Here is a 24178-nt window from a genome sequence, read left to right as displayed (position 1 = left end):
CCTTAAAAGACATTTAATTCACAGTGCCGAATATTATTGTAATTTTCCATTTAGGTAGGTACCTAGACCACAAACATACGAATTATTGTGCAAGATAGGTACGGTGGTTCGTGATGAAGACTCAAAGATCACGGGAGAAGGATGCAAGCCCGATGTAGATTTTGTCCTTCATTCATGATGTAAAGCTTTTTTAAAGTTTTGGTGTGATTTTTTGGCAATAAGTAGCTGGGATAAAGAGAGTAAAGTGTGACATACTTATCACTTATTTGTATCCCAATTTTCCCACGTAAAAAATCAATGAGAAAGAAAATTTTCCTGGCAAATTTCTAGTCTATTAAATACTCACAGTTCAGTCCTTATTTCTATTAAACACAGATAAGTGGAATGTGTTGAAAATGCATAAACGGCATCACGTAAGCTCCATTCGTCGAGCGGAGCCGGGAGCCAAATCGCTAATGGTGTGAATTGTACGTGCCGCCAGCCGTATTGCCATCTCCCCGCCTTGCACTTTAAATGTAAGATTCTACTGTAATAGTGCCTGAAACTTACATAATTTACGTACAGAAAAACTGCTGTTTCTATAAGATTTACCAATGTGGAATTATACGGTGGATGTTTGTTTCGGGGCTAAAAAAAACTTTTGTTTTAAAAGTTTTTCCCAAATCTGCTAGATAGGAAAACCTTTTGGAAAGCGCCAAAAAACATAGTGTCTATTATAAACGGGAAAGTTTGTAAGTATGGATGGATGGACGTTTGTTACTCTTTCACAAGAAAACGGCTGGAGTAATTTTGATGAAATTTGGTGTACAGGATGCTGGACTAACTTATTCCCACGGAAAACCCTTTTTACCTCTAGAGATCCAGAGACCACAAATTTCAGTTTTCAGCGTCTGCAAACCTAACTATGTCTGAATCCTGTAGTGAGTCTCTACATTATGTCACCGTATGAGGTCTCTGGGTTTCTAGAGGTTAAGGTAGCGGGAAAAGCTAGTGATCTCATAAACTGAAAGAACTCATTTTCAGAAGAGTGTCAGCAGAGACGTCTGTGATCGGATATTACATGGCGCACGTTGCGGATATTGCCCGCACAAGGCTGTTGAGCTGAATAGCTAGATATATTCTTTAATGGCATTGTCATATTTTCACGTTATTTAAGAATGATATTATTCTGTCGCTGACGATAACTGCTCTTCGCATTTCTAACAAAATATTTCAGAGTACGTTCAATCAATATCTTACAAAAATATCCATTCGTACATAGGTAAAGACATAACCTACCTAAAAAATAAGCATAAAAAATAACAATCTCCTTTCAGAAAATTATAACAGTCGTCTTGCTAAAACTTCAGCACGTCGTAACGAGCGGACTCATGGCTTTGTTGTAATTAACGCAGAATTTACAGCGCGAACTAGCAACAAAGTTCAGGCACATCCGGCTAAACTAGGACATCTAACAATGGACCTACAGGATGGAATTTCGTAAAAATGCTTACAGCTTGACGTTTCAAAGGGTTAATTGTAATTAGGTATAGCGATGGAAGGCAGTCTGATAAGTGTTATAAATGCTTGCACTTTTAACTGTTACTTTCAGTTATATATGAGTTTATGACGTAGTGTGAAAGCCTGTTTTCTCACAATCTGCTAAATTGTTGTAGGGTAGTAGTAGTACCTTTTCAGGTGATGTATTTTACCGCTTGAAAATATGCACTCAGTTTTGCCTGCCGTTATTATCACCCTATATACGAAGGTAAACTGAATAAATATTTAAGTAGGTTCTTATTATTATGTTTGTGGTATTGTTTTAAAATATACTCAAAAATTACACACTACGCAAATACACAATACTTGATTCCTAAGATTAATAAATACATTATAATATATATATTATAATATATTAATTATATTATAATATATTAATATTATATAATATATACATATTTAATTTAACAGCCATGGCGAAATAAATAAATCCGTCATTTTTAATTAAAACCAGAGAGCTATAAATCTACCAGAAGAAGAGTAGACATTCGGTGTAATTAGGACGCTATGCTACTGACAGCACAGTAGATTTACGACGCAAAAGTTTACTTTTTATCATATTATTAATCTTGCAGGAAGTAAGTAGGTAGGGTAACGTAACGTACCTTGGGACGCTTGTACCTCGGGACATTGATTGTATTTTAAAAACCGGCTAAATAAACACATTAAAATTCTACCCTAGGTATAGTATTTTACTCGCTTGGCAAAACTAGTGAGTCTCGTGATCATACCAGCATCTAGTGTGTGGTGAAGACAGTATGAAGTTTTTTGGAGTCAAAAGTAGCTTTTGTATAGTTTATTGTGTTGCTTTATCTCATTGAGGCATGCTCAAAATAAAGACATGGATGTCACATATAACTTTTCAGTTATTTAATTTTATGACATGGCAATTATCTGAAAGATTCCTATTAATTAAAAATAAAGATATTTAAATTTTGGTTAAATATTGCTTTTTTGTACCTTGGGACACGATTAAATTTGTACCTTGGGACACTGTTTCCTATGGTTTTGTACTATGGAAAATGCAAACATCTAAATAACGCCTTAAATCTCTGTTCTTATTAGTGCCAGAGTGAAACTAGACAGAAGAGAGATGCAGTAAATAAATAAGAACAGATATATAAGGCGTTATTTAGAAGTTTGCATTTTCCATAGTACAAAGCTATAGGAAACAGTGTCCCAAGGTACAAACGTGTAACGTACCTTGGGTCAAAACAAGCATTTTTACTTTTATCTTAATTTAATAAAATCTGGCCACACTAAAGCTTAAGCACAAATACTAGTGATAATAGATTATATATCCTACCGAATAAAGAAAATTTCACATTAATATCTTAGTTGTACGCTGCGATAGCTTCATTCAAAGTTGGGGTAGTCGAAAATGTCCCTAGGTACGTTACGTTACCCTATCTATAAGAGATAGTGTGAGAGATCAATCGATTCTAGTTGGATTGTGATATTATACACTGGCAAGCAATGAAAAAGTTCCAGTGACTATACACCAAATTACTCCTAAATAGAAAAGGCTAGCTTAATGACGTCGATAAAAATACCTATTTTAGTTTACTTGTATTCTACGTAGATATACTCGTAAATTTTACTCGTTATAATATAGTTTTAATGTTACAAGTACCCGTGTACCTATAATAGGGATAATTTGTCTCTTTTACGAAAGTTTTGTAGAGCTGCCTAAAACTAATCTGAAGTGCTAAAAATATAAGTTTGAGGGTTTTGTGTAAAAGACATATTAAACTTGCAACGCAGTATTTTCTTCTCCTACATACCTGTGCGGGTTGCAAAGGGGATACTCGGGAAATTTTGTAATTCAGATGTTCTCGAGCTCACGAGAGTTCTGCTCTAAGACTCTCATACTTTATGTATGAAATAAAAATATTGTATCCAGCTGAGTTTGTATTACTTCTCTAGGTGAGTAGAGAAAAGTTAACTTTGTAGTGTCGTGTAACCAGTTTCAGACTTATGTGGCCTAGTTGCTGACGTTGTTTCGAATACCTAGAGTGCAATAATGCGGACTTTGTAATGGGTAAATTATGGGAGATAATTAACCCTAGAGTGCTCGCGCTATGAGCATTTTGCCGCCCTCAGCAAATACTGTTTATTATTTTGTGAACTATACACTCCTCAAGGTCCAGCGTCCATGTAGCTGCCCTCTCGGTCTTCTCCTACATGTTACGTAAATTTGGCGAAATTCAGTGCACAGGTTACAGCAGGAAGAGAGGATTGAAGAGAGTGTGTCGCACGGGGCGGCAAAATGCTCACAGCGCGAGCACTCGCGTCAGTAAAATTAAAGTTATTTTTTTTACAATTGTTATGAAATATTGTTAGTTTTTCAGTATTTTTTGGTAATAATAATGTAAATTAATTTAGGTATGTGTCTATTTCAGTTTACATTCGATTTACGATATAACTTTGTTAATTTACTAACAAGTTAATTTTACGAAGAATTTACCTGGAAAAATAGCTCTGCCTATAACTACACCACGTATAACAATAGAATCTTACATATGGACAGTACATAAGTGTTTTATATTGGTCCGGTGTTACAAATCTCCCGTTTTGTACCACCGGACCAACAAAAAACACCCTAAAGAAGAGAGGGTACATGCCTATAACTATGTCCATGTAAGAAAAATAGCAGGTCAAAAAAGGGTGCAATACATGAAGAAAGTTAATGTGCAACGAACACTTTGTGTTCATGTTTCAGTACTGTGTTGCTAAAATAAATGCTGTATATGACGATAACGTCTAATTTTTTAAATAATTTTGAGATTTGTTGATTTTGTGTGGCTTATGACCAATTTATACCTAAAAGATCAAAATTTTTCCCAAAACATGAACGATAGCTCATATATTGAACAATTATAATATAAAAACTATAAATATTACTTTTTCTAATACCATATGATTCATTTTATTCAAATAATATGCATTTATAAGTTTTCGTAATTATTAAGTGTCCAAAAAATACATTTTAATATGGGCGGCAAAATGCCGTCACGCGAGCACTCGCGTCACAAAAAATGGCGCGACTACTCTAGGGTTAATATTTATTTGACATCTAAGTACTTATATACATGGCGATACATGTAGATACATGACGGCCCTTTAACATGTCAATGTAAAAAAGACTATCACATTTAACAACTTATCAGTGATCTATACTATTTACATTCACTAATTAACCTAATTATATATCCTTACGCAGCGTCCCGCCCTATGGCTTTCCCTCAATAAACAGGAAGTAAATAAGTATCTATATAATCACCAGAGTGTGGTATAACACACCTTTTGTAAGCAATACAGTGATTAAAGTCTATTAACCTTAACAGATAGTCTGTACCGGCCATTAGGAGCAAACTACTAACAAACATGAAACTACAGGGTCCATGGGTGTATCTCTGTTGCTCTCTATACAGGGTGTTCGTAACAACCCTTACCATAATACACTATTCTGAACCAGTCTAAGTTACTTTCTCTGTGTACAACCTTTGGTATTAAATTTTTCAAGAAACTTATGCATTTAAAATATTTCCAAAATTACCGTTTGTTTCTAAGGTCTTTATCCAATATTAGATTGTGACATTCGAGGTGAACTAAACACAGACAAAATAAAAATTAGAAAGTGTTATAGTATTTTTCAAAGGTAAAAAAAACATAATACGGACGTTTGAAATTTATATTTTTAAAATACAACCACCCTGTACCAACATAAGGACCAGGAAAGTGTAAAGGTTGAGTTATAATGTTTATAGATGTTTATTACTCAATCACGCTAAAACAGCAGTATCTTTAAACGGCTGTAAGTTCCCTAAATATCGGCAGCATGTGGGAAATACCACCTGAAAGATGTTAGCTGAAGCCTTATCCTTGAAATGAGCGAGGTTATTGCAGTTTTTATTACTTCTCCCCGACTGCCGGTGAATCTACGGTCGTATGGCTTCTATTTGCTGTGGGGTAGAGCATGAAATCGATCGGTAAAATCTAAGAAAACACTAATAATATGAATAAAAATATTTTTTTTATTACGAAATATTAACTAATAATAAGCTATGTATGTGTGTATAAAATGACTAAAATCTAAATAACTAGAGGTATACTCTAAAACACTCAACATTTATGTAAACAGCTAAGTATAGTTTTTAATGTACATTATAAATTAATATCTTTAACTTAAAGTTAATCTTATTTAAAATATTTTGTTCAAAAGGCACACGATAGGATTGACTAATTATCAGAATCATAATAAAATAATACTTAACCAGCGCTGCTTACTGAGAGTTTAATTTCGTTGCACTACTTTAATTACAGATTACATACGCCATTGGCGTTAGCGTAACGCCAACCATGATTTGATAAGACCCATAAAATGTTTGACTATAATATTATTATTATGTTAGGTGACAGTTGTCTGGGAATTTATTTATTTTGCAATAGGAAATGCTGCAAAAATTTGGAAAAAATATCTGCTAGTCCATAGAAACTTTGATGGTCATGTGACTATTAACCATGTAAAGCAGTATTTTTTTCAATAATTTCTAAGATTCGTTGAACAAAGTGCTTTGTATAATTTAATACCTACCACTTTTGCAACACTTTTTAGCTACTTATACATTAGAAATATCGCTCTTGAAAATGAACCCAGTAGTCGACTCATTCGACCATCTTACAAAAACTGTAATCTTATTAATAAAATCTATTCTAAACTGAGGAATGTTTGCCAGTAATAACGCCGGTAGTCTTGTTGTATTCAAACTCCTGGTGGCTTTTCTTCAAGGTGTCGTCCGCTGTCGTAGCAATGCCACTATCTCGGAGTAGGCCTTTTTCAAAAAACCACTAAAACGTAAGAAATAATTTAAGGTTTAGACCAATCCTAGGTCACAGTATAAATATACCTAAGCAGGTACTGTTCTTTTTTGATGTTGGTGCAGTGACAAAGCAGTTAATCTGAAGAAATATGGCACCAACTTCAAAAAAGAACAGTACCTGCTTAGGTATATTTATACTGTGACCTAGGATTGGTCTAAACCTTAAATTATTTCTTACGTTTTAGTGGTTTTTTGAAGTCGGTTTTTAATTTTTTTAAAATTATTATTTTATTTTGTTATTTTTAGTTTATTTGCAATAATTATCAATCAAAAGTAAGATGCAAATGATACCAATATGTCCTACTCGTTAATACGAATCATTCGAGCCCAAACACGAGGTAGTTGCTATATACCGTTGAGGAGTTCCCTTGACTGCCTTCCGTTTCCATCATCAGATCAGCTCAAGGTCACCATCATATTTTTTTGTTATAATAACAATATTTACGTTATAAATTTCATAAGAATCGGTTGATAAGTGCCCAAAATGGAAATTTATACCCCTGTTTTTACCCCTTTACCCACCCTTGGGGGTGGAATAAAATTCTGAAAAAAAAATGGGACCACCCCTGAGCTCAACCCAATACATCAAAAAAAGAATTTTCAAAATCGGTCCATAAATGGCTGAGTAATCGATGAACATACATAAAAAAAAAAAAAAAACATACATACAGACGAATTGAGAACCTCCTCCTTTTTCGAAGTCGGTTAAAAATCTATTCTAAACTGAGGAATGTTTGCCAGTAATAACGCCGGTAGTCTTGTTGTATTCAAACTCCTGGTGGCTTTTCTTCAAGGTGTCGTCCGCTGTCGTAGCAATGCCACTATCTCGGAGTAGGCCTTTTTTGTCACTGCAAAGAATTGACGGCATTATGAATCTTTGTCGGATTCGGATATATAGACCTTAAATTTATTGTAGGGTAGATAGTAGGTAGGCTTCTCGTTAGAGAAGTACTTATGTTCTTTGGTAGTAGGTATTAAACCAAGGAACATAAGTACTTCTTTAAAGAGAAAATGAAATTAAAAACAAACCACAGACAAGACTGAAGAATGATAATGCTCAAAGGATAATCTTGGTAACAAGGAAATTCATGTTATGTTGTGGTTAGTAAAGTTTACGAATCGAAGGTTACCTAATACTACGAGGTTTATCTTACCGGGACATCAAATTGTCATCGTTTCTATTCTTCTTTTTTCTATAATAACAGCTGGCGATCAGCCCCTGTCTCCTCCAGCAGAGCAGCACTAGGTCTAGGGCCAGGATACACAGTACCACCACCACTACTGATAGACCTATCATGCCTTCTGCTGTTAACGGCGATGTGGATTCTTCTCTCGCTGAAATGGTTAAAAATATTGGTAAAATTGTTGAGCTAAGTGCACAAGTTTGGAGATTGTCCCACATGGTCTCTCCTGGTTTATGGATGGTCGTATGGTTGGTTTACTGTGGGTTACAGATTGTATGTTGTGCTGCACTAAGGGGGGCAATATTGTCTTCTCGCCCTTATTTTTCTAGCATTTGCACTACCATATCAATAAATTGATGTTGCTTCGTTTATCTAGCTGCGTTTCTATTATCAAATTATGTTATATCGATATGGCCCTTCATATTATATTTGTGATAAGTCTTTTCTCATTACAACACATTGTTTTACCAACCTTATCGAAACATATTTTATTTATCATTACTTCATCTGTAAATAGATAATACTTAAACAGAACAAAAAAAACTTACCAGCTGTTGTCATGTACAGATCAGCTGCTGACGAATTACCATGAGCATTATGAGCTATAAGTTCTATGTAATACGTCGTATTTTGCTCTAGATAATCTAAATTGATTTTACTAGATGGTGCTATTGTTTGCTCCTTGCATAGGTCTACGAGTATATTAACATTTTCATTTTGAACCTGGAAGATGAGAAGTTTATGTAAAATCAAAGTCATGGATATGGATTTTAACGCTGGCCGAGGCTGGGCCAATAAGAGGCTTCAGGTAAATAAGCAAAAGTCGACTAAGTAGGTAGTCAAAATAGTGCTTAATTGCGACAACTTTTTTAAAATTATGATTACCTAAGTGAATCTTACCGGACAGTATTTCAGATAGTAGGTGTCTATTGGATCATCGCTATCGGGAACTTTCCATTTTAAAACGTTTCCAATTGCTTCTGCTTTTAATTCTATCGACTTCACTTCTTCTTCCCAAATTGGTGGATCTGGGACTGTCCTAAAAAATGGAAGGAAGTTGGACCATGTTTCTTTTAAATAACTTTATAAACTTCTTAATGTTGTCTAGCAAATGTATAAGTGAAGTTTGTAAACAATTTACGATCTTTCAATGTGTGTCATTTGTTGGTCTTCAAATAAATAAACAATCAAATTACCTTTCTAACGTAACAACAGTGACTGACTCACTCCAAGCGCCAACTCCAACTGCATTGATAGCAGCAAACTTGAAGAAATACTTCGTTCGTGGCTTCAATTTCTCAACTCTGTACGGTCGCTCCACTGACCATGTCCTGTTTCTGTGTATGCTGGTGATTTTATAGTTTTCCTCTTCATCATATTCCGTCGTGTACCCAACTACACCAGGCCCTTCAGTGATGTTTGGACCTCTTATGTCAAATGTGACTGATGATGCAGTGATTTCTTTTAGTTTTACCTGAAATATTCAAATGTTAGATTAGGTATCACAAATATCACACTTATGATAAAGTCCATTTAAAACTGTACCTATTAATACCTTTTTACTTACATTATCTATAACGGGAGGAGCAAAAGCTTCTTTGATCGTTATGCTTTTTTTAGATTTTCCATGTTCATTTTTTGCTATGCATTCGTAAATTCCAAATAATGACTTTCTGTCAATGGTGAATGGAACAAAAAGCTCCGGAGTTGGATCAGGATTCAATAATTTGTTTATTGCTACTTGCTCGTCGGTCTCGACATCATTTCCTTGAAATCTAAAATTAAGTTAATTGTTATTTCATTTACCTAGTTATAGTAGGTATAACTAACATTATATAATTTTTAGTGAGTATACCTAACATTTTTATCATATATTTACCTCCATTCTATTGTACCTGGAGGATCGCTGTCATATTCGCAACTTAGATTCACACTTTTGCCTATCCATCCCCAAATAGATTCTTGTAATATTTCGAAGTGAGGTTTGTATAAAATATCGACGTACATTTCTTCTTCTGCTGAATCAACTGTAATGAATGAAATATACTTACATAAGAAATAGGTACTAAGACACAACAATCAACAATCTGTGGAGATTAAATTTGAAAAATATCTACAGTTTTGGTGTAGCTCCACGACCTGCAGTGGGTTTTAACAGTGCGCGGTGATTCAGTATTTTAATATCTTGCAGTATCAACCTCGTTGTGTTATCAACTAAGTATTATATTTAAGTTCTATAAAAAATGTGTATTACCTTCATTTGAGGCGTTGCAATAATAAACGCCTTCATAGCTTCGTTTAGCAAGAGTAAATGTCACGACAATAATATTTTCAGTTTCACTAATAATTTTATGATCAAATATAATGCTGAAATAAAATTAACAAAAAGGTAAGTACATTTATAAAAATATAAGTAAATTTGATGATAATAATATGAATATTATTAACTCTTAATTTGATAAACTTACTCTGTATCTGTTAATATTTCAGGGGAGTTTGGTATTAGTTTAACATCAGGCACAGGACGCCCAGATACCCGACACACTACTTGAACCGTAGAACCTTCCAGAGCGGTGACATTAGAAAACTCTAGAATAGTTGGAGGTAGAAGGACCTGGAAAATAAATTTATATATCCGTTCATATGTCTAGTTACCTGAAGGAACTTTAAACTAATTCTGTAACTTTCAAACTACTACCACTACTTATCTGTAGGTATACTGTAAAATTATGACGGCAACAGATTTAAGATGGATTTTTCGTGCACCTTAGCATACATTTATTGCTAGCAAATAAACATAAGCTATAACATAATTTACTGTGGCAATAAAAATCACCTCAATAGAGACTTCTTTCTTGGATTCTCCAGCTATGTTAGATGCCTTGCATTCATACTTCCCTTGGTCGCTGGGTTCTATACTTTCAAATGTAATAGCATTTATATCTTGATCCCATGTTATATTTTCAGACGGGACCTGGAAGAAGTCAATAAAATTTATAATTTAATGGATGATAACAATCCGCTTTCTGACTACTTGTTGATAAATACCGTGCCCGCAGATTTTTTGTTAGGGTATTGACGGTATTGAACATATTATTAATTGATTTTTATCGTAACTATCCACAAGTATACCTTCTCTGAAGTCTTGGTCCATATGTACTCAGGATGCGGAAAACCATCAGCTATGCATTCGATTGTAACAGTGGTTCCCACTACAACAGAAGTGTTTGGTGATACCCTTATTTCCTCTATGATGGGCGACAGTATCACCTAGAATAAAATTGTGTTAATACTGTTTTCATAAAACATATCAATTGAAATGTGTATTAGATATTCTTTATACAAGATACTACATAATTTTGTGAGAAATTCATTCACTCTTTTAGATTTATAAAATCTCACAAACCTCAACATTTATAAGTCTATCTACTTCTTCGCCTGTGTCTAGCACTGATGCAGTGCATTTGTATGTTCCGTTGTCGTTGTCTGTTACGCGTTTAATTTTTAAACCTCTGTCTTGAACCTCATATTTATCATTATTAACTATCTGAAATAAAAATATGATAAATGTTGTAGCGATTTATGTAAAAGTTAGGTAGTTGCTAAAATGTATAATTTACTTTACAATTAAGGCACCAGTGCTATGTATTTTTAATTTATACTAAAGTAATTAGATTTTATCAAATATATTCACTAGCCTTTAACTATCTCTCCCAAGTATTTAGTTCCACTATACTCAATTACTCAGCCTTTAACTATCGTCTTCCAACCATTACTGGATATCTGTTTGATAACTTCGTTCTGGTTTATGTGTACATATGACTGAAAAGGATATTTCGATTTGTGTAAACAGTTTACTATTTTTAGTGGTAAAATAGTTAAATAGTGGTACCTGTACAGATTCATCTTCTTCTCCCTCTTTGTACCACGTTATGAGTGGTTCTGTCTCGCCTCTAGCGTGACAGTGTACCATAGAGTCTTGTCCCGCTATTATGTATTGCTTTCTGGTCGTGTTCACAAAATATGCTGGATCTGAAATATAAAATTTAATTGATCACGACCTATAACTTCGGATAATGCCAAGTGTTAACCCTACGTTCAATAACATACATTGAAATATACTGTGTTACTTTAAAAAAATAAAACATTTTTCACTTGTTTTGCATGTGTTTAAGTTTTTATATATTTGATGATCCTTTTAGATGTAAACAGACAGACGGACCGATATCAAAGTCACGCTATATGAGTCAAGATTTGCCTTTCCTTTTGGGTACGCAACTTTAAAAATTTAAAACAACTTACCATAAGCTTCAATGACAAAAGTGCTGGAGTACTTCTTTCCTTGGTGTGTGGTGACACATTGGTAGGGGCCTGATATCGTCTTGCTCAGCTGAGGAATGTGGAGGCTTATGCTCCGCGCCTGTTTCTCCGTATAAACGTTCAGTTTCGTATCTAGTCTTGTGAAAGTAAGAGTTAGTTTTAGCTGCTGTATGATTAAGGGAGGCTTGGACCAACGCTCTAATCGAGTTAAAATCTAAGCTTTATAGTAAAACGTATGGAAGTAATAAGAAAAAGCTGGTTAGTGGGTCATCTGGAAGCTATTCAAAAAGTCAGAAAATTATATAAGATAAGATTTTATCTCAATGATTTAAGGTTGGTGCAAGGTAAGTAAGTACTTTTTTGTGGTATAGAGCTCTAGACGATAAATATCAATTACGGATGTATGTTTGAGAATCAATATTATCAAAACGCTTACCCCATCTCCTGAATTTCATGTCCACTAGGGTCTATCCATTTCAAGTTGTTCACCGAAGCCCCGGGTTCGATGCAGTGGCACTCCTGGTAGAACGAACTTCCCGTCTTGATAATTATGCTTTGGTGTTGGTCGTATGTGAAACAGCTATGCGTTACTGAAACAACAAATAGATAATTGTTTTATGCGTTTTATGTGTTTTAACTAAAGTTACTAAAAACTGGCAACCATAGTTAAATACCAACAAAATTCGTATTCAGCTGTCATGATTGTGCTTGCCTCACGTGGAGTTAAGTAATGGTTGACCACGGATCAAAAACCGACCCGAAGCTATTCTTTTCCGTTTAGAAATAATTTAGTTCTGTTGTCACTGAAACTTTTTCATTGCTCGCGAGTGTAATTCTTGCTGTCATTTTACCTTGGTTTTTTAATGAATATAAACTCCCTATCTATTTTAAAACTTTCCAGGATAGTAAGTCAGTATTACTCAGTATACAATAACGCATTACATGCCTCCAAATTATTAATTAACGTCTGGCTATTGGCTGAAATGTTTACATTCAAATTAAACAAACACTGTGGAAAAATATACGAAGGAAAGCGTAAAACGGGAAGGTAAAACTAGTAAATAAAGTGAAGCAATTGGTTCACCTAGTAATGGAGCACTTTTTTATTTATATTTAATTTACTAAAGCGTAATTACTGCTGATTTTATTTAAACATTAGGTAAATATAACTTGAATATACTAATCGTGTCAATTATTCTTTTTATTTTAATATAGGTAAGTAAGTACCTATCTATATCATTACATGTGTCTTCCTAACCACAGGGTGTGGTTAATGATCCTTGGTAATGAGCTACTTTATGCCATTTATATACCTATTAACATCTATTTGCTGTTAGTAGCTATAGTTGATAATTATAATCAATGTAACTAGTTAGTGAGATAACTAGATCTTATGATGTGGTATCTTTGGTTTGACTCCCGGATATCCCGTTTTAGATAAGAAGACATTACCTTTCTATTCGTAAATAGACAATAACGTCTATACTATTTCGTAAGGCCCTACCTAATCTGGGTTTGCAACGTACCTATATTGTGACTAAAACGTGTAGTTCATAACCGTATTTATATAAATATTCTATATCAAGCAACGTCAAATCAATCTACTCTCTGTTCTCTTCTCGACTCTCACCCGTCTATTGGCTAGCCATTCTATTGTATTAAGGCTCGATTTCACCAATGAGGACTAATGCTATTCCTAGAATAAGTTGGCGTATGACGTTGTTTACTCTAGCTCGAGTGAATAGACGACTAATTCTTGGAATATCTTTACTATAAGGTAATTGGTAATATTAGACCTAAGCAGGTATATTATAAACATAGGCCTTGCTGCCGGGAAACCTTCAAATGCGAATCTAAGCCGGAAAAACCTTTATTGTAATAAAAATATCTCTTTATTTCAGCTTTCATCTTACTCAGAAAGCATTTTTTTGGTTTCTCTGATAGCAAGGTAGCCACTAATAACATAGAGGGGCGACGAGTCGACGACGCAACACGGTCCCCAAAGAATTGCCTTTTACTTATACAGGGTGTTTGCTAAGTCGATGTATTTATTGAAATGGGTGATAGAGGAAGGTAGGCAGTCGATTGGACCCTATCTAAATCTCAAATATATCAGTTTTTTTTAAAGATAAGACTCCTCTAAAGATAACTCGTTTGTCCGTTATATTGAATGGACAACATTTCATTTTCTTTACCCTATATTTTTATTAGGTATTCGGAAAGTTTATAAAAAATTAGAGGACCCGTATTTTTTTATTTTGTATATACATTAATTTTAGCATGTTATTTTAAACTTTAAAGTTAATTATTTTAAAACCGGAAGTGACATCACAAATTAGGCTCAATTTTTATTTTTGTTTATTGCCTTAGTCTCGAAAAAAAACATAACTGACACTGACAAGTGACATTTAAACTTTGTTTACATGCCAACCAACAAATGGGTCATTTTCAAATGACATTGATATTTTTGATAATACAAAGTATTTACCATGTAAAAAAATAAGCATTTTTTCAGCTGTGTAGGCGGTGGCATGCTCTGGGACATATTATATAGAGGTCATCTCTTAATAAGTACTAACCATTTTATATGATAAATAAAAAAAAATAGTCAGAAAGTGTCATAACAGAATTTATGAAAATGACCCAAATAAACAACAACGTCACGATAAAACGTCAACGTCAATCAAAAATGAAAGTGACAGTTACATTGTTTTTAAATCTATAGGCTTTGATCATCAAAATGCATCGCACCTGATGCATGACGTCATCAGCACTTTTTTACTATTTTATGATTTTCTCGAAAATGATACATCCAAAAAATACAAAAACATTTTTTTTGTGGCCTTTAGAGCTAAATCTCGAAATAGTTTTCAATTTATAGCAGCTTTAGTTTTTTGAAATGTTGTCCATTCCAATTTTCTTATACGTCACGTTTCGTTTTACCTAAGATAGATGTAAGTACTTAATTAACTTAATCCTTAGAAGTTTCAATAAATATGCTTTAAATTCATAAATATGAATATTCTTATATCATGCCACTGAAGATATTATGTAGCTATGGAGCTGAAATTTATTTCCTGTAAGAACCTACTTACACCGTATGAAAATGTACGGAGGGAACTTAATTTTACTATAAAAAACCTGACATTGTTTTATTTTTAATCGCTATAAGTTATAAGTTACAAATTTTATGTTAAATCGTCTAACATTCCTTTAAGTTTCAACGGCTGTTTAAATACGTACTGAGCGCCTTCCAGGATATTTAATATAGTTTATGTTTGGACCGAAGCATGAGTCGCGTCCGTATGTTTAGTGCTGGTGGCGGTGGCAAGGACGAACTCATTGAGGGTTACCATGTGTAGGTACATGTATAATGTTCACAAATTGTATACTCAGCAATGATCATGATGCTAGTTTTGGAATGAAAAATATCGTGAACTTGTTAATAGGAATAGAAAGGCGTGAAAAGTGATACTTAGGCGTGAAAGGCTGGTCAACTATAGGAAGGTGAGCAAGGAAAAAGTTCCATTCACAAAATTCCGGCACTAAATGGCCCAACTTTATAAAACATTTAATTTAAAATTTATATTCAAGTTTTTTACTCATTTAACTACTACTACTATGATACGGCTCGTTACCTATCACGTGAGTACAAAATGTACAGCGAAAAGCAGGTGGCTCGCTTGCGAGTCACCTTTGACTGTGACTAGCCTTTTAGGAACTGTAATTGAGTATAACGAATTTTTTATATTTAATTCAGCCTCTGCTCTTTTACTTTCATTGTCTTAAGACTCTCAAGACTTAATGAAACATTTACCAACTAAATGGCGTGTCTTCTTTTAAGTGCGTGCTTAGAACAATTAGGAGCTAATTACTTCTGGTGTCGCAAAGGCAGTTCTACAAAGAAGATCTTGTTATTGTTTTCCTTTTTTGTGCTGTTATTTTCTCCGATTCATAATCAGTAATGTTAATAATCTTGTGAACAGTGTTGTTTTTAACAATTTCAGGAGTTTCTTGTCTCTTAGAGAGGCTCTTTCTGTCTTAGGAGAAGACTCCTAAGTCAGAAAGAGCCCCCCCTTATCCGAACGGAGAGTAGTTTGTAAAAATTGACGTTCATCAGAAAATTTTATATTTATTTATTTATTAATTTTTTATTTAATTCTTTATTGCACAAATATATAATAAATGCACATAATTATACGATGAATAAAAACATTTGACTTTGACTTTGACTTTAACCTATTGAGTTATTGCTGTTTTGCCTCAAGTTTAGGATTCAACAGAAACTGTAATTAAAATACCTGATTAAAAGTCGTAGAGTTTAACATAAACAACAAATGTTTTGTTCTAAAACAGTTTTCAAAGCACATTCTTTAAAGAGAAACGGTAAGTTTTTATTTTAAGTATAGTGAGCATACGCGATTGTGACACAATAAGTAACAGGCAAAGCAATGAATATTTACGTTTGAACTCGTTACATAACAAAGCGAGTTATTTTTGAGGAATTCATACAGAAAGATTATCTCTTACAAAGGCTAGGCTGTATACTTTTAAATAATAGAATTGGATGTGTGTGTACAATAATGAGCTCCGTAAGCATTTTACAATAACTACTCATTCACTACTTTAGTATCGTGTGTTCCTGGCTTTGCAATAGTGAAATCTTCTTAATTATATTTATTAAATAATTTGTCCTGAATGACTCACAGGGAATTAACGCACAGTCTAAATCGATGGATGCAGAAAGTCAAAATATGCCACTTTCTATGAAATCTTAAATTCCGTACTTTGTAATATCTAAGCAAAGATATGTTTAATTATGATGGAGGCTATGCTGGAGGACATCCCACACTACGTATCCTTAGTCATAAAATTTACGCCACAAAACTTAAAAAATATAATTAAGAACGTAAGTATTTAAAAGAGCAATTTTATTGATGGACAGTAACAATCTATGATACATAGCATACATTGTGCTCTCAATCGCCGGTCGTTTTATTAAACAGTGACATAAATATTGTAGTTAAAGTCGCGTGCCGCCGCAGTCGGCTTCAATTAGTCTCCATTACGCCGGTGTAGGAGCTCTACTCCGAGTTTACGTTTACGAATGCGTCATTGGTATTTTGGAGTCATCATCACGCCAGACATGCGGGTTCGAATCCAGGCGCTGACACGTACCAATGAATTCTTTGAATTTAAGTACAATGTATACCATCGCTCTTACGGTGAAGGAAAACATCGTGAGGAAACCTGAATATCTAGATTTAGCACATCTAGATATGTTAACCTACCAACCCGCAGTGGACCAGCGAGGTGGTAAAATGGTCCAAGCTTAGGAAGGCAGTTTAGAGCTTGGGGATATGCACAAAGGTTCCATTCAAGAGAGCCAGGTGCAGGTACCTACACCCCCACAGAGAATAGAATAGAATAGGTATTTTGGAGTACGTTTCTGCTGCTAGCTTCGCTTTAAATAGGTTTAAATATAGCTAAATAATACGCAGCCTATAATTTAATCCCTTGCTTTCCTTATAGCCAACTGAAAAAAGCTTTTAGGTTCTTTCGGTTCTATTATTAAGCATTATGCATTACTAGCTGTTCCCGCGAGCTTCGCTTCGCCTTAAAAAGTTTTCCCGTGGGAATTCCGGGATAAAAAGTAGCCTATGTTCTTTCCCAGGGTCTAGACCGTATGTATACCAAATTTTATTCAAATCCGTTCAGTAGTTTTGGCGTGAAAGAGTAACAGACAGACAGACAGACACAGTTACTTTCGCATTTATAATATTAGTTAGGATAATACCTTCCGAATACGTGAGACGTGTGCTTTTAAACATAGCGTGGGGCGCCGTAGGTCTGACTGTATGAAAAAGACCGAGGACTGAGTGTTATTGTCGAGAAAGACCTATGCAAAGTCCAACAAATATGGCTTCTTATTTCAGTTGGCTGATGACGTTAAGAAGCCTTACAGTAGCACGGACATAATTTTTATATCATTCGCAATGTCGGAGTAGACCCACATAGTATCTTTCTGTGTGTTTGCGATGTGAGCTTGTGTCCGTGTCATTTCATCTAGTTTATTTCAGTCTATGACTACGAATATGGTTGGAAATTTGGGGAATCTAATTAAACGTAGTTAGTGTCCTATCACTGAAAAATTTCATTGATAAAACGTAAATTTCCTAGTAGAAAAAAAGTAAGATATAGAGGGGAATCTACAAAGCCTTTTTTCCTGATGGGTGAGGGATCAATGAATATAATATTCAATGTATGTACTATGTAAGTATGTCTCTAACATTCAATTTTAGCTTAAGTCATACTAATATTTACTACACCGATATTTACTTACACACAATGTCATGTTGAAGTTCAAACATTCCCACTCCTAACTCCTACCTGCCTTTACTCAATCAATACACATACCTATATACGCAAGGTACTATTATACTTAATCAATTAACACTATGGTGTCGGTATGTATTGCATTATTAGGGTCCAGTAACTTAAATATGACATCGAAATAACACCAGTCGATTTGTATAATATAGGTACCTAGTAGTTTGTTCACAAAATATTGGAATATTGAAATAACATCGATAGCAGCGCCTACGCAGATAATGGTGCAAAAGATTCTTCAAAATACATACAATAAATACATATACAGTGCCACAAACTTATCTGTTCCGGTGAGAGCTCACGTAAATGTCTAATATTTCTTCATTCTATAAGATATTAAGTTATCCCGTAGTGGTAATTTGCCCTTGCGGATTTTATAAACCCATCTAATCTATATTAATTTAAAATTAATTTGTAAGTAATGAGATATGGATAAATTTAGTTCGCTCACACCGGAACAGGTAAGTTTGTCGCACTGTACACATACTTACTGTTTTACTTACCGGGTAACCTACCTATATATATTATGATTGGGTGACTGTACTGACTAAAAGCCTCACGAAGTAAGCAGCCAAAACAAATGCCAGACACAAACAATAATCATTTCCCATTATAATAATCCCGGATGTGTCTGCAATATATTATTCATTAACATCATATTGTATGACAAGTTCATAATCAGATTTACTCTTTGTCTAAGCTCAGAACAATCGTCTGAATGGAGGAAGGGGGGTCACTCTCTAGCTTACTAAAAAGCGCTGGAGCGTTGCTGCGCGATCCACGACTCTATCTCGTTGTGTTTACGTAACTAATGGGTAGCATACCCTCTAGCACGGGTTTTGCTATTTATTAAAACGAAAAAAGTTTACGTTTTCTCCTGTTATCTGCATACATTATCTGTCAAATGTTTCATGATAGCTTCCATTAGAGGCGCCACTTAGTATGCGAGAAACTTTTATAGTTTTCGACAAACTATCAAACCTGTACTAGACCTGCGGCTCTTGTTCGTTCGCTTTTTGTCAAGCTAAAGTGACCCCGCAGAGACTCTGCCACCGACATTTTGCGGCCTCAATTAATTTGTGCTGCTCTCTGTTAATAATGTGGTATTTAGAACGCTCACTAATATTTATACTAGAGCCGAGTGTTACGTTTGATGTGTGGAACAGGAAACGTGTTTATGTTTCACGGTGACATGCACCGTCCGTTTTTGGCAGCATCCACTGGATAACGAATCAACGTTACATTTTGTAATTAACAATAAGCATTACCATCATTCGATATGATATCGGTAAAGGTACCAGGGGTCCTGGCCCTGTAGCAAGGGTGCTATTAAGACGTGACAAGAGTTCTCCGTCGCCCTCGCTCTTGAGGCTGCGCGATGTGAGTGAGCGCGATGCAAAACTCTTGTCACGTCTTAAATGCGCCCCGCACTAGCCCTTCTGTATATTAGATATATAAGATTAGGTATATTAGTCTTGTGGCCTAAGATAAATAAGAGGCCACAAGCAAGCTAGACATCCAAAATGATGTTATAATTCGGATGTCCACGGCCTTAAGTCACCATTACAGCAGGCATAGTACCTGAATGTGTAAAGCCCAGGACTAAATATACAATAATACGAATTGCTACAGGCATAATTATGAATTACTTATTATCCAGCAGTGAACCATGGTTTGTGAAGTAGATTGAAATCAAAATTGAAAATTCATGCAGCAACGATACTCGGCTAAAAGTAAACAAGCAGTTTTTTATAGTCGCGTCGCATCTTTCAACTATGATGGCGCAATTAATTTTTAATGAAGCCATTAAGAAATTTCAAATTAAGTGGGGTAACGTCTTTAATTACGTATCCATTAAGTTTAATATTTGAGAGCATGTGTGTAGCTGGATTTTCCTGGAAAATGTTTCAGTTCCTTACATATTATTCAGGATGTGGTTTGAAACGGTAATGGTTTACGTGAGTTGTTAGACAATTTTTTCTTTCAATTTTGTTTCAATGTTGTACTTGGTTCTCCATTTCGTAGTCATTATGAATAAAACGTATACCGTGTATCAAAACTAGGACTTACATAGGTACTGAATGCTGTCAGGTAATGCAGTATTTACTAAATAAATTAAAAAAAGTTATCTTTTAGAAGACCAAATTAGGCATAAACAAAAAGAGGCCTACCTACAGTACCTATACCTAACAGTGGAAAATATAGGGCTGATGATAATGATGTAACCTAGAGGTAATATACATATGTAAATTGTACATGCAATATGTATAATTGTATATCTAAATTACATAACTATATCGCTAGTCAATGCATAGTAACAAGTAGATTGTTTCAATACAGAACATTTAACCTTTAACATAATCTTCAATTAAGAACATCCTCACAGCAATCTCAGCGTTAGAAACACAAAAGGGTTCATTTACCCACTAAAACAGAACTAAGAACAAGACAAAGGGAGATGAGAAACCATACATTATAATTATAATAAGTACACTCGCCAGCAATGAAAAAGTTCCAACTACAAAATAACGACACCAAATTGCAATTTTTTTTAAAATTTCATTTAGATGTATTGTTTTTTAGTTGAAATACGTACATATTCTGATACACTGTTAAATGTACTTGAACATTGCAGACGGCGCCATCAAGCTAGCCTTTTCCGTTTAGGAGTAATTTGGTGCTATATCTCTGGAACTAGGACATTGACTGAGAGCAAAAATTCGAAGAAAACGATGACGCTTGCTGCTTGCAAACCCCTTGTAAACTTACAGTTTGAAATGAGCCAAGACCACGTCTACATCATTCATTGTTCTGTGAAAGGGACATGTGCAATTGAGTAAGTTTGGTCGAAACCCGGCGTGATTGGTCAGGCAATTCTTTTAAACTGTTTCAATTGACTGAAGAATTCGTTAGAGATTATAATAGTCATTATTATTGAACTTTAAAACAAAGATCAGAATCGGTGAGATCAAGATTTTAAAACTGTTATGGGTAATTATAACTCCAACGTTCGATTCAATTTGTTTCGTAGTTTTTCGTAAAACAAGTTGTGCCCTGTACTTTTATTATTTTGCATAAGCGCGGTTTACACTGGCAACAACTCTTGTAGAAGTCGACTTCAGCAAGTGCAATGCATAGAGTAACTTATGTGCAGTGTTTTTTATTAACTTTTATAATACTTATAAGCTCGTATATAATTATGAAGTCGACTATTTAAAACATTATAACCTGTGTAAACACCACTTTAGAGCAGGAACTGCAAGATCGTAAGGACGTTCTAAGTGTTTTCTTATCGGTAATGATAAATGAACCAAAGTGAAATCAGCTCGAGAATAAAGTAAAACAATACGGTCACCCATATAAATCTGAATAAATTAATCAACAGTTGCATACAACCGCCATTAATTTGAATGAAATGCATAAATCTCCGAGGGCCAGTTTAATTAAGAATGCTAGTCAGCACCACAGATTAAACAGCGTATTTGTGTGGTCAGTGGCCGCAACAGTTTTATTTTATACTCTGTAATTATTATGAGTAATTTTTAGTAGGCCTAGTAGTAGTAGTAGTACAGTACTTACTACTGGCTACGTAGTGGGTAGTTCAGGAGGGTTTCCCTAGCTAGACAACAAACGAGCGAACGGGAGCTGTTACTTTTTGTCTATGGTATAAAATAAATTATATAATTTACCAAAGGTTGCCGGTCCGATTCCAGGCCTAGGAATTAATTTGGATAAATTATATGGCTATATACCTATAAGTACTTCAAAAGATATGTATTTTAATAGAAAATAATTTGCTCTGTCGGAAATGAAAACTGAGATCCAGTTCAAAGACGTTTCTAAATGCCATCGCTGATCAAAAAAATAATAAGTAATGAAAATGAAAAAAAGTCTTAAGAGCTTTTTATTTACTTCAAGCAGTTAAATGAAATGTTACAAAACTGAAGCCGACTTGGCGACAGAATCCAGTTCGCACTCAGTTTTAAGGTCGTCGAGAATAGAATGGTATCAAACTCGAGTGTTGCCACTTTCAGAAAAGCTGAATCTAAAGAGAGTCAAGATCTGCTCTTGAGCACGCCAATGAAGCCTCTTCAGTAAGCCGAGACCTTGACTCAAGTTTTACAGCAAACAAAAGCATTTAGATTAAAATGCCTTACCTTTTCCGAAAAACAAAACAGTAGCAACACAAACAAAAGAAAATCGCTGCATTTTGACTTTTTCCGCGCACTTTCACTGTTTGTTTATGATTTTGGCACTGGCCGGTAGCTGTCACATTCTTGTTTCGCGCTCTTCTTTTGAAAATCGAACGCGTTCAAAATAAAAAGGTGCGTCCAGAAACGCGAACAAATTGATTAGTTTCGTGTATGTATGCGGGCAACAGCGCGACCGACGTCCGCGCTTGTGATTGAGCGACACACTGTATGACTAGAAATGGGACGTGTATTGTAAACATCACGCTTATTTTTAGAGCGATTTCAAAACGTCGCGGTCTCCAAGAGCGGAATGTACTTTATTACGTTCAGAAATTAGTGTAGTTAAAGTAGCGGGTTATTAGCAAACTAATAAAATTTGTTTCGGGAACACCCAAATATTCCGAAAAACTTTTTTCCGAATTTGAAAACACCGAATATGTAATTTACGAAATATTGTAATACCGATTTTTTTAAATGCCGAATTCTAAAAATCACGTAAATTATAATTTCGAATATTATAATCACGAAGATTTGTTATTACGATTGTCAAATACACGAACGTTAAAAAATACGATTACTCAAGCATACGAAAAATAAAATACCGATTTATTATAATCACGAAAAATTCAAATCCCGATCGAAAATGTGATAATTCGTGATTTTGACAAAAAAACCGTAAACGTCTTAAAAACCTTAGACCCAAAACCTAAAGATAGGTGCGACGACGAGCAAAGCGAGGAGGAGCGTGTTAGGTGCACATAGATATCGAAAAACAAAGCGGAGCGCAGCGAAGCGGAGCGGAGCGTTTCAAATATAGAGCAAAACAATTGCTCGGAATTTTATGGTGTTTAACCTTAAAAACCTTAGGACCTAAACCTAAAGATAGGTGCGACGACGAGCGACGAATACGGAAGAAGAATTTGGACGTACAGCCTACCCCATATATTAAACTCACTACCAAAAACTTTAATAAATAATGTAAGAGATGCAAATCCAAAGCAAGTTCGAAGTTTACTTAAACGTTACTATATATATGACAGATATAAGAAAGAAGGGGATGTACGTGCAGATAATTCACATCCAGAATGATAATTGTACTATGTTTGTATTGATAAGGCACTTAATTATAACCACATAGTTATGTAAATGAGAGGCAACCTTCCCAGGGATAAAAATCTCAAATATGTAAAGATTAAACCCGGGAATTACTAATTTATCCAATTAACTTTTTTTATGAAATAAACAGTTCAAATTTTAAATTTTTTTTTTTTTTTTTTGAGCAAAGCGAGGAGGAGCGTGTTAGGTGCACATAGATATTGAAAAACAAAGCGGAGCGCAGCGAAGCGGAGCGGAGCGTTTCAAATATAGAGTAAAAATATTGTAAATAGAAAACTATTTGTAGTATTTTGTTGTTAAGTAACACAACAAAGCAATGAAATTGTGCGGTTTTTTACGGTGATTAACCTTAAAAACCTTAGGACCTAAATCTAAAGATAGGTGCGACGACGAGCAAAGCGAGGAGGAGCTTGTTAGGTGCACATAGATATCGAAAAACAAAGCGGAGCGCAGCGAAGCGGAGCGGAGCGTTTCACATAATATAGCTTAAAAAATATTGTTAAATTGTATACGGATTATGCTGTTAATAAACCAGGGTATCCACTCAGAATGC

General features: G+C 34.6%; 1 protein-coding gene across 2 annotated transcripts; it reads right to left on the bottom strand.

The window, feature by feature from the left end:
- Nucleotides 1–5558: 5558 nt before the first annotated feature.
- On the bottom strand, nt 5559–22748 carry LOC105394655 (fasciclin-2). Of its 2 annotated transcripts, XM_048627405.1 has the most exons (17): nt 22474–22748; nt 12363–12516; nt 11909–12063; nt 11499–11638; nt 11013–11153; nt 10739–10876; nt 10443–10580; nt 10075–10220; nt 9861–9973; nt 9486–9633; nt 9174–9381; nt 8803–9080; nt 8507–8645; nt 8155–8329; nt 7577–7757; nt 7136–7270; nt 5559–6250 (listed from the first exon to the last, which is right to left on the bottom strand). In XM_048627405.1, exons 1-16 carry the CDS (start codon nt 22523–22525, stop codon nt 7141–7143), a joined length of 2436 nt encoding a protein of 811 aa, XP_048483362.1. In that variant the 5' UTR covers nt 22526–22748; the 3' UTR covers nt 5559–6250; nt 7136–7140. The 2 variants fall into 2 exon arrangements, with proteins under 2 accessions (XP_048483362.1, XP_048483363.1); XM_048627406.1 differs by lacking the exon at nt 22474–22748 and having other exon boundaries at nt 11909–12058; nt 12363–12513.
- Between the last annotated feature and the right edge of the window lie 1430 nt (nt 22749–24178).

The sequence above is a fragment of the Plutella xylostella genome, chromosome 18 (assembly GCF_932276165.1).
Source record: "Plutella xylostella chromosome 18, ilPluXylo3.1, whole genome shotgun sequence".
NCBI classification, from domain to species: domain Eukaryota; kingdom Metazoa; phylum Arthropoda; class Insecta; order Lepidoptera; family Plutellidae; genus Plutella; species Plutella xylostella.
Note: the sequence above shows the minus strand (reverse complement) of the source record. Positions and strands in the feature narration are given on the sequence as shown.